Source organism: Sciurus carolinensis, chromosome 6 (assembly GCF_902686445.1).
Source record: "Sciurus carolinensis chromosome 6, mSciCar1.2, whole genome shotgun sequence".
Classification (NCBI taxonomy): Eukaryota; Metazoa; Chordata; class Mammalia; order Rodentia; family Sciuridae; genus Sciurus; species Sciurus carolinensis.
The window spans coordinates 138,703,032-138,715,060 of NC_062218.1; the positions used below are offsets into that span (position 1 = coordinate 138,703,032).

A 12,029-nucleotide genomic window follows, 5' to 3' on the forward strand; every position below is an offset into this window, starting at 1 on the left:
TGTAAGCAAATTTTTTTCTTATAGAATTCAGCTTGCTGACGTGTCTTACTGAAGGGTGTGTGTGTGTGTGTTTTCAATAAATTGCTCTTTGGGCTACATCTGCAGATACAGTAGCCAATTGATCTAATGCAGTTTCTGAAGGCTTTCTGTACAGGTGATGTCATCCTTTTAGCTGTATTCTCCTCCCACTCTCTTTCCTCCTTATTAGATATTTCATCTTACTGCAGAGCATAGAATCAATAGGAGCTTTTCCTTAGGGAGCTGCTGTGAAACAGGCAGGAGTGTAGGAATTAAGACACTAACATAGAATCTTGCTTTATCAAAAGATGTAGTGTTTTTGTACCATATCATATATAAATTTTTAACCAGAAAAGCCGGACTTAGATCAACAGTGCTGTCTTACTGATGCATTAGAACAAGAAGCAGTACTGCAGAGCTGTAAACAGTGCATGCGAAAAGAGGAAATAATTTGAATTTTGGAGATTTCTCAAGCATTCTACAGGATAAACCTGTTAGAGCATACATTTTTCTAACTATTGTTTGTTCAGTGGTTGATTTTTTATTTTTAACCTCTGGTAGTTATGAATTTAAAGAAGAAACTTTAATCTTCAGGATACAGTATATTGGTTTGCTTCTGATGAAGAAGAATCACTGCAGTGCTTGCTCTACAGACTGAAATAAGTTGAAGAAAAAAACAGCTATATTACAGAGAAGAAAGGTTTCACAGAATCCAGGAACACAGATTTGGTGCATGTTGCCTTATTTGCTTTGATTGATACAATATTAACTGTTACGCTACCACCCTGCATGTCTGTGCCAGGTGCCTAAGGACGCATGTAAATGTCTAAATGTTCTCAGCCAGAATTCTAAGCATCTTTATTTACTATGATTTGCTTGTTAAAGTGAAAATTCGAATAAGAACCATTACAGTTATTTAGAACAATACTCTTAAGCTTCTAAAGGCTCCTGATTTCAGTTTGTAAAGGGGTTTGGAGAAGCTGCATTTATATAACTTTACGGTGGTGTATGATTTGTAAAAAGAGACTTAACAGAATTTTGTCAACATTCTCATTGGTGTGGCTCTGAAAAAGAAACTACCCTTTCCAGCCTGGGAAATGGCTTTTCTTGTTCGCTGTTATGCCAATTGTCTTCAGCCATGGGCCTCCAAAGTAAGTAATTATCATTTTCTTTGAGATTGATGTAATACAGTTATTAAATTTAAATTGTATTTTGAATTGTAAGTTAGCCTTACTGTGTTATTATATTTTCTAAACTTTAAAAATAAGAACTACAAAGCAGCCTAAAAAGCTCAATGTTATTGCCATTTTATTTATAATTCAAAGAAATCTCTAAAGCATTTTAATGTAACCACTGAGATGATTTCAAAAGTATCTTTTAAATAATCTGTAGTCTTAAAAAATGCAGTACATTTGATAGGTACTCCCTTCAGACTGAATCGTCATTTGGTTCTGGCCATTACTGTACTTAAACTGTGATCATACTCTTAACTTGAATTTATTTTGTTGCTTTATTTTTTTTAAACAGTTGGTATATTTAGATTTATGAGTCAAATTCTTATATTTGGGCTGGGTCTGTGGCTTAGTGGTAGAGAGCTTGCTTAGCACATGTGAGGCACCGGGTTCAATCCTCAACACCACATAAAAAAACTAAACAAAATAAAGGTATTGTGTCCATCTATGACTAAAAATATATTTTTAAAATCCTTATATTTTACAACATTTTTCCCTAATATGATGCTAGAGATAAGTTATTGAAGAGTACAATTTTATGAAGATTAGGTGATAATTTGTAAGCTGTGAAATAATATGAAAAAACAATGAATGTAAAAATATTTAATAATGTTCCTAATTATTTTCGAAGTAGTAATAGATAAACCACTTGTCATTTTAATGCAAACATATTAACTGAAAATAGCAAAATGTCACATAGAAAATACTAGGTTGTTGTAAAATTCATGCTATAATTCAGGAAATTTTATTGTTCATAGTGGCTGTTCATAACATCTGCAGTTTTATGCCACTTGAGTCATCATTCCTGAGTGCTGATTTGAAAATGAACAGGTGTATGAAGTTTTAGTCTTATTTTATAAAACTAAATGTTTTAGAAAATTCTTCAGTAGTAATATTGAATATGTTAAAATGCTTTCTGGATCTCTAGAATAGAGATAGGTATGATAGAGGCCCTTTTCAGGAAGGTATGAAATCACGTCTTTGTTTAAAGGTTTCCCAGTCGATGGTGACTAAGGGAGAAATACTGTGGCGGCATCATGGTATGCTGTTTTATTTGGTTTAACTCATTGCCTATCTTTTCTAAAGGCATCTTCTGGAATGACTGCACTATCTATTTGACAAACAACTGATTGTAATGTAAAGAGATGGAAAGAAGCCTAGATACACAATCTTTTTTTGTGCTATTATCTGCACATATTAAGAGGGTAGCCTCTTTAGTGCAAATGCCACCTGTGGGGCCCAAGCATTACTGAAGCTTGATAGTGGCACTCCTCTAAGGTTTCAGACTGTGTGTGGAAGGTAAATGAGCAAGACCAGATCAGGCAAAACTTTATAAAGAAAATTAACAATGAGGCATAGGGGTTGTTTTATAAGATTACCAACAAAAACACTTTGAAGGTACTAATAGACAACTTTTGGTCCAAGATTTAACAAGTATAGAAGAATCAAAGAAGATTTATAAAAGTACATGTCTCCTTCCCATTTCCCCCATCTCTGATGTTACTCCTGACAGAATTTTAACTTTAAATTGTGGTGAAACACATTAAGCTTGTCATTAATTTTTCATTACTGTGTACTTTAGGTTCCCTAATACATTTTATTGTTTTTATTTAGTTATTTATGTATTCTGCCTATGTTACTTACTATTTCACTGCTTCTAAATTCTTTTTTTTTTTTTTTTTTTTTTTTCTTGCTAAAATAAGTAGTTCTATCAGGAAGGTCCTTGAGGGAATGAATCTTAAGTCTTTATGTTCAAGATGCCTATTTTTAATTTACCCTTAAAATAACTGTTTAGTTTGACATAAATAACAAGTCCAGTGTCTTTTCCTTTTAAAAGTACTTTGCAAAAACTAATGCACTGTCTTCTGGCTGATGAGAAGTCTGAGCTTATTATAACTTTTGTTCCTTTAAGTAATCTGTTTTTCTTATTAGCGGTTAATTGTTTTTGTTTTATCCTTGATGCCGTCAAGTTTTATCATGGATAAAGTTTTGTTTTAAAGTTTTGTCTAAAGTTTTGTTTTCTTTCCCTTCTTGGTACTTAAAGGACTCTAACAAATTAAAGATACTTATTTGCCTTGAATTGTGAGAACTTCCTTATTTTATGGGGGAAAAGTTACAATTCCTTCATTATCTCTAATATCTCCACATCTTGGAACTCAGGGTCTGTCAATAATATCTGTAAACATTTGTTTCAGTTTTGATTTTCTGACTCACTAATTCATTTTCTATTTAATGTAACCACTACTAGTCATATTTTAGATTTATAAGTTTAACCATGTATTATGTATATCTGAAGTCTGTTAAATGATTTTTTTTATAATTACCTTTGTTTCCATTTTACAGATGCTCTTCTTTTTCCTTATTGTTTTTTTAGCTCTATCTTCAAATATAAATTCTTCTCTTGGTTGAGTTTTTGGATTTCTTTCAGGGAATTGACTTTCCTCAAGCATATTTTTAGTTGGGGGCTCACTTTCCTGATCTACTAGGGTTACTTGAATGAGGTGACTGTTTACTAGGTAGAAGAAGCAGACCACTTAGGCTTCTGTTCTCCTTTGTTTAGATGCTTCTTGAGTCATTAGTCATTGGAGGGATTATGTAATCCTAAATCATTTCTTGGCCCATATCTTACTTTGATTGTCCTCATCATTTGACAAAGCTGATTGCTCCCTCATTCAGACTTTCTTCAGAATAAAAGTCTTCCCCATGACCTATCAGACAGTGTGATCTCTTCTCTCCCAGCACTCCCCCTTATTCAGTCCACCCACTATGGTTTCCTTACTTGTTCTCATATTTGACCAACGTTTTTATACCTACTTTCACTTTTCTCAACAAGTGTATCTGCCTTTACTTTTATAAATATTAAATGTAAATATTGATTAAAAATTTCTTCCTCGTTTCAAAAATATTAAAATGGGGAGAAATTATCTTAAAATTAAAAAAAAAAATTAGATCATTTAATTCTCTCATCTTTTACAAAATAATGAGGAATGTGCCAAATTTCTTTCACCTGCAGTTTTGCATGCCTCAAGCATAGTTCTGTGATGATCTTGTAGATATACCCAGTGTTAATAAGATCGGATACAGTTATTTCCTCTGAGTTTTTGAGAAATTTTAGACTGTCCACAAAGCACACTGCAGACTATTTTTTAGATCTTGGGATCGATATATCTATCTCTGTCTCTATCTCTCTCTCTCTCTCTCCCTCCCTCCCTCTCTCTCTCTCCCTTCCTCTCCCCCACTCCCTCTCCCTCTCCTCCACTCCCTCTCCCTCCCTCCCTCCCTCCCTCCCTCCCCCCTCTCCTCCCTCTCTCCATCTCCTCCCACCCCACTGTCAGCTGACACTTTTCTTCATATGTCACTCTGCCAAGTCCTGGAAGTCCTGGTGGTTCATTTTTAATTTCATAAGACCTCCATCTTCTTGTGCCTTGACTAATGTTTCCTGTCCCTGATTTGTATGATTTTTCTTCTACTTCATCTTCTGTGTTTTCCAGAGTGGTCTTTTTTAAAAGCAGATCCCTTCCAACCACTTACTTGCTTAAACTATTTGATGGTTTTCTTTTAGTATGGAAATCTAAGCTCCCAGGAATGCCATATCTGGCATCTCCTGCTATCCTTCTCTGTATCCCTACCTGGTTTGCTTATGGTTTCTGAATACATCATGTTCCTCAAGCCTCTGGCCTTGTGCCATTCAACAGAACTATGATATAAAAAATAAATTGGTAAAATTATTTTTTAATATTCTTTTAATTGTCAATGGACCTTTATTTATTTGTTTATATGTGATGCTGAGGATTGAGCCCAGGGCCTCACACATGCCAGGCAAGTGCTCTACCACTGAACCACAACTCCAGCCCAGTAAAATTATTTTTAAATGTCTTACTTATTCAAAATACTATTTCAACAGGTCATAAAAGATATAATACTTACTAATAAGGTATTTTACTTTTTGTGTTGTTCGAAGTCTTCTAAATCCAGTCCATATGTTACACTCACAACATGTCTGTGTCTGAACTAGCTCCACTTGAAGTGCTGAGTATGTGTGACTGGTGTTCCTGCTTTGAATGCTGGAGTTCTGGATCTTTGTCAGCACCTTTAGTCTTTATTATCCCCAGGACTCATCTCAAACATTATTCTTCCTGCCATCTATCCAATGGGAATGAGATCTAAATTAACATTTGTTATTTTGGTTTTTTTTTTCTTTTAAATATTTAATCTCTCAAACTCCCAAAACTTTTATTTTGTGTTGTGGCCAGCATCAGGTATACACTAGGTGCTCTTTATTCAGCAGAGGGAAAATTGAGACCACCAAACCTCAGAAATTTATTTATAATAAATTAGTATAGGGTAGAGTTCTGAAATGTCTTCCTTTAAGAAGCATATAGGAACTTACAGACTTCATTATGTATCCCAAGGATGATCTTTATCTTGGTCATTTTAAAACTAACAAATAAGTGACTTACAGATGGGCATAGTACTTCTATAATCTAGTAGTTATGTTTTTAAAAGTAAGTTTTAATAATGCAGTTTGATTTTTGAGGATTGCTGTTCTGTTGGGGAACTGAACAATGGAACTCTTTCGTTTTAGTTTTGCAAATACTCATGGATTTTATCTCCTGGAATGGTATTCTAAACAGTTGAGAACCTACTATCCTGTGTGAAATACTGAATATGCATGTGCTGAATTTCTTTTTGTTTCCTGTTCAGGAGATCAAATGAAATCTCATCTGTTCAGATATCCTTGGAAACCTGAATAGCACAGTGTTCAGAAGTCAAATATATTCAGTCATTTATACATACTTAATGAGCAGACATTGTGTACAAGATAGGGATCACTATGCCAGCCCTTCATTTGGTAATAAAAGTGTGGGAGGGGGAATATTAACTTTTGTATCTATAAAGAGGTGTACAGAAAACATGAGTTCCACAGTCAGAGCAGTAGAGGGAAAATGGAACTTTAAATCTTCAAAATATACACTGTAATGAGTTAAGCATTTAAGACTTGGGAGCCTTCTGTTACTGCAGCAAAACATTGTCTGCTGAGAAATACAGCTGCTCTTAATGTCATTGTTCTTCCCCCAAATCTACAGTAGCCTATTGAAATCAAATCAAAGGCCATTTATAGTTCTAATATGTATATTAGAAAAAGCACCAAAAATAAAATCAGTGAGCTAAGGTAATTGATTACAGGAATGTAGAAATATTGATGGATGCATGTCCTCTTGTTTAGCTTCTGTTGTTTAGCTACAATAATAGCAGTGAAATAGATGGAAAAGCCTGGTGAACACTTGACCAACCATAATAAAGATGGAGTGGTAGAGTTATTTCCTTCTTGTGTTTCTTATATCCCTGCACTAGGATATTCCTTAAATCATTTTCATCACTAATAAATTTCTCAGGAGCCAACTACAAAATAATACAATACTAATTGTAAAGATAATTATGAAAGTTTAGAACATTGAATCAGTCAATTTGTTACTTAAGTCTTACTGCCAGGTGTTGTATTTTAAGGCAAGGTATTGTAATTTTATTGTGGCATTAGCCACCAATTTGTATGAATGGAGGGGTGTGTGTTTTTTAAATAGTATTCCCACCCTTTACAGTGGAAACAGCTGATACTTTTATTTGGTGGTAAAGAGGGGAAAAGTTTGTCCTCTGAAATAATTAGTAATGGCAGTCTCTTTTGAAAAATGTTCAGTGGTCTTGCTACTCTGTTAGGTTTGCCTGAGTTTTAGAAAGTGTCATCTGGCTGTTCCTATTTAAAAGATTTATGCTAAGAATGGAAAATTAAGGTTAAAAATGAAGTTGCACAGTAATGTACATAAAACAAAAATGTGCTGCAAAAGTTATACTATATTAAAAACTCCTAAAAAGGTAAAGTTTGACATTTAGAATAACTAAAATTATTTTTCTTCTTCAGCTTCCAGCTGATCTTACCAAGATGCACCTCACAGACAACCCTCATCCACAGGTGACTCATGTGTCTTCTAGTCAATCTGGTTGTAGCATTGCCAGTGATTCTGGGAGCAGCAGTTTATCTGATATCTATCAGGTAATATCTTAGGAGTTTGTGTGCTATGCATATAGCTTTTTTATTCTGCAAAATACCCTGTGCCTACACCTTAGATAGTCCTGTGTCTTTTCATAAGAGTATAAAATTCAAGCATAAGGTCTTTGGAAAAGTATGTTTTATATACTGTTTCAAATTAATAAATCTGATTAAGGAGGTGACCTATATTTTGAGAAGTATTTAGTAAGATACGACTGTAGCAATCTCTTTCATTTTTTTTTTAAATCCAGACAAATCTATCTTAATATATAATGCTTTGGTTTAAAAAAAAAAAAAAAGAAAGCAAGAAAAGTTTTTTGAAACTACTGAACTCCTCAAACTTATAAAAAGGTTTGTATTTAGTTGTGTAAGTCTTCAGTTAAGTGCAAGTCATAAGGAAAATTACAGTGGTTTGTGAATTGTAAAGACTATTATTGTATAACATGAATTACACAGAAAATCAGTATATTTGCAGACTTTTCCATTCTTAAAAACCCAATAGAAACTTCTAAACTTACTGAGATTTTCAGTGATCATATAATGGAAAGATGGCTCTGGAAAGATCCATACATGGAGAGACAATATCCCACTGAGATAAAATCCAAATTAGGTGCAAGCCAGTGCAGTATTTCATGATCCTGATAATGGAATGTCTGTGAGGTTTCATTTAATGTAAGATGTTGGGAGCAGTTCCCTAGGTGGTGGTCTTTTATGTCCTGAAGTCCAGTGGTGGTTGATGCCAGAGATTAAAACACTTTTAATTAAAGAAGTAGAGGATGCATGGTATTGATGGTTAGTTTATTTGAGAATTCAGATGTATTATATAGGGCTAAGTAGTAGAAATTTAATGTGAGTCACAAATATAATTTTGAAAGTAACCGTATTAAAAAGGAAACAAGTAAGATTTAATTCTTGTTATGTATTTTATGTATGTTATATATATATATATATATATATATATATATATATCTAAATATTATGACTCCAACATAAAAATCAATGTTTTAATATTATGGATTTTTTTTGTGTTCTATTTTTCATGCTAAGTTTTCAGAAGACAGTTTAATTCTAACTCAGCACATTTCAGTTCAGACTAGCCACATTTTAAGTGCCCATAGTCACATGTTGGTAGTGGCTACCTCATAGTACTGATCTGTAGAAATGAAATCATTTTTGTAGTCTAAGGGAAACATTTTAGACTGCATTTTTACAGAGTTACCCAGATTCAGATATTTTAGGAAAATCAGCCTTCCTCTGTGAAGAGAAGTTTGTAGGCAGAAAAAGATAGCTTGCATTTTTTGGTTTATGCCTGGCTTTTCTCAACAAAGACCATTTCTGTGGCAGTCCACATCTCCCTGTTTGCCTTTTATAGTAGACAGAACAAAGAATTTTTTCCTAAAAGGCAGAGGAGACTTGGAATAATGCAGTGGCTCTGGCGCCACTAACTGTGTAGTTGTGGAACTCAACACATTCTATCCCTCCCAAAAAAAGTATTTTGTGAAAGAATTAAGAGTTGTTGCACACCAAAAAAAAAAATCAAGGCAGAGCTCTAGCTTCTCTAGTCTCTTGTGTTTTTCCAGGAGAGAAACCCTGAGGAAAATTAATCAAGTTCAGGAATGCAACCTTAGGTTACTCTCAAGATAAGTGGAAATATCTAGACCTTGCTAAGAGGCACTGTACTTGGAATTGTGGTGGTGTTGGTAACAAATTATAGGAACCTGCTTTCTCTGGGACATTCCATTTCTAATCTAGATGTGATTACCTTTTTGGAGCAAGGAGCACAGCCCTGAGTAGTTCTGAAATAAGGGACAAAAGGACAGTATAGAGATTGAAAATCAAGGTCAGTTGTAAACGGTCAGTTGTAATTTACTTTGAGCTAGAAAATGGGCTGTATACAACTAGTATCTTTGAATGATTTTGGAGGAGCCTATGACACACTGTACTTCTATTTGCATCTAAAGATTACCCACCTAGCTGGCCAATCTGAGACTGGATTGTAGTACATCTGGTAGTTTTGTTTGGACTCTTATATTGCAGAATGATGTCTGTTTGTGTGACTGCCCTGCTTCCAACCTTCAGCACATCTTCCTTTTCTCAGTAATACTTCATTCTTTTTTTTTTTTTTTTTTTTTTTTCCTTTATTCTTTTTGTACTGAGGGTTGAACTGAACCCAGGGTTGTTTTACCACTGAGCCACATCCCCAGCCCTTTTTATGTTTCTCTTTTGAGACAGGGTATTATTCAGTTGCTGAGGGCCTCACCAAGTTGCTGAGGCTGACTTTGAACTTGGGATCCTCCTGCCTCAGCTCTCAAGCCACTCAGATTAGAGGCATGTGCCACTGAACCTGCCTTTGTTCTGTCTATAAGAGATTCACTTTAAGATGTACAGATGATGAATAGGTATCTTTGCCAGGTGGCCTGCACGTTACAAGGTATTGAAGATGACACTTTGTCATACCACAGAAACAGACCTTGAAAGTTATCATTGGCTCTTCTCTCTCGGTCAGTACATTCAGCATCAAGTCATCTTGGTTCTGCCACCTACATTATTAATTGTGTGTGTGTTTCGTGTTAGCTGACATATAATTAACATGTAGTTCACCCTCCTTTAGTACAGCCTACCTGAAAACAGATCACTTCCATTACCTAAGAAAATACCCTACGCCTTTTTATCCCCTCTCCTGATCCCTAACCCCCACACACACAGCACCCACCAATCTGTTTTTTTTACCTAATAGTTTTGTATTTTCTAGAAGGGCATATAAATGGAATCATACAGTTTTTAAAAACACAATGCCGTGAAACTCTCAGATTAACCAATAAAATAAAAGTAAGTTTTAATGAATTTAGGGAGAGTGAACAAAGGAATAGAAATATTACAATTCTAGAAGTAGGAACTCAGAAATTTAAAGAAGAAAATTATGGTCATGCTAAAATCAAAATGCAAAAATGTAAAATCTTTAAGAGTAGCCAAAGAAAGTAAAAATTCTCAAACTTTTACACTTCATTGCAGTAGTGAAAGAGAAATGCCATAAAGTTTAAAACAAAAACAAGGCAACATATAAAAACAGAAGGAAACAGAAACCACTACAGTTCTAAAAAATACACACATAGGTATCTGCATACTTAAATATATTTGTATTCACAGAATGTACACTGAATTCAAGAGCACAGTTGACATTGTTACTGCTGTTTTCCTAGTGGTGGTAGGTTTGTGGGTAGTTTTTATTATGTTCCTTAAACATTATTATTTCTATATTTGACAGTTGTTAAAGAGGATATAAAGAGTGTACTCTTGAAAAGTTGAAAAAATATGGGAAAATATAAAGGATTCATTACTAAAGAGTAAAAGTAATTAGAACAGACTCAGAATGATAAAATGTACTTTGAAAAATGCAGGATTTCTAGACCTACAATTTTTTAAAACCCTTGCATTAAGTTAATAATATCACTGAACCAAATTGGGTGTGTTGTGTGCATGCATGCTTGGGACTAAAGCAAAGAGAAGAAGAGTTAAATATCAGTACTGGTCTCTTGGGTTTTCCCTTGACCTCAGGTTACCTTTACAATACTTACAAAACTGTAAATATACTTGATGACAAGTGTGTATTGCCAGTACCTTAGCCAGCAGTAGTTGAATTATCTGTTCATGTGAATTTCAGCATTTGACATATTTTAAACCTGACTACCTAGCCTATAAGAATATAAGTAAAGCCTTATAAAATGATGCAAGTATTTTTAATGTGAAGAGTTGGGAGGAAGAAATGAGAGAGCGCCTAACAGTAATTCTTAGCACAAAAACTGTTTATACCATCTTAAATAGCCAAATATGTGGCTGTCCTCCTACATTTCCACCGAGCTCCATCCCCAGCCTCCTGATCATTTCCTTCTTTAGAGTTTTTGTATCTTGAGGTTTAAAAACAAACCCTTGGCTCTCAAAGAAACTTATTTACCATAGTTTGGGGTGGGGGGGACATGGAATGCAAGTAATAGTTTCAGTGCAAATATGTTTATAAAATCAGATTAGCTTAACATTTGGCTAAAAGTATGTGTTAGGATGTTGGAATATTCTTGGATGGAATATTTTATACATTACCAAAGTAATGCTTCTTTCAAGATTTCTTTTTCTCTTTATTTCAGTCTTTTTTTAATAGCAGGAAAATTGTGAAGTACTGAGAAGAATTTGTCTTTTAAGTCTTTCTTTTTTAATATTTTTTAATTGTAGATGGACACAATATTTTTATTCATTTATTTTTATGTGGTGCTAAGGATCAAACCCAATGCCTCACACATAAAAGGCAAGTGCTCTACCACTGAGCTACAGCCCCGGTTCGTCATTAACTCATTCTTAAGTACCGTGAGGTACACATTCATTCTCCACCTATCTTTTTTTTAGTTTCTGTGTGGAAAATAAATGTGTTCCTAAAAATTCCCTGGCAACACAATCCCCTAATTCATGATTCTACTGACAATCTTGCCAGAACTCTGATACTACATGTCCACAGGTATGTTCTTTTGTTACCTCAACTAGCCTTGCCCCACCAAATGTTCTCTTCCACCTGTCTTTTAACATTTCTGTTAAGAGTATCATCTGTGTCCTAGTCAATATCTTAGGTATCTTTTTTGATCTGTTTGTTTTGGCTACTCCCACTTTTTAAAACTCCCACTTAAATTGCAAGAATGTTATAATCACTTCTATATTTAAAAAGCTTTAGTTGCCACCATTACCTTGAT

At 34.3% G+C, this 12,029-nt stretch overlaps 1 protein-coding gene across 9 annotated transcripts in view; it reads left to right on the plus strand.

The window, feature by feature from the left end:
- Positions 1-12,029, plus strand: part of Rapgef6 (Rap guanine nucleotide exchange factor 6) — a 212,625-nt gene that overhangs the window by 119,575 nt on the left and 81,021 nt on the right. For 7 of the 9 annotated variants that reach the window (XM_047556033.1, XM_047556037.1, XM_047556035.1 and 4 more), the window contains exon 7: positions 7,168-7,299. In XM_047556033.1, the coding sequence (XP_047411989.1) occupies positions 7,168-7,299 (132 nt within the window). Of the gene's footprint in view, positions 1-1,091; positions 1,170-7,167; positions 7,300-12,029 lie in introns of all 9 variants that reach the window. The other 2 variants (XM_047556030.1, XM_047556031.1) reach the window with 1 other exon arrangement.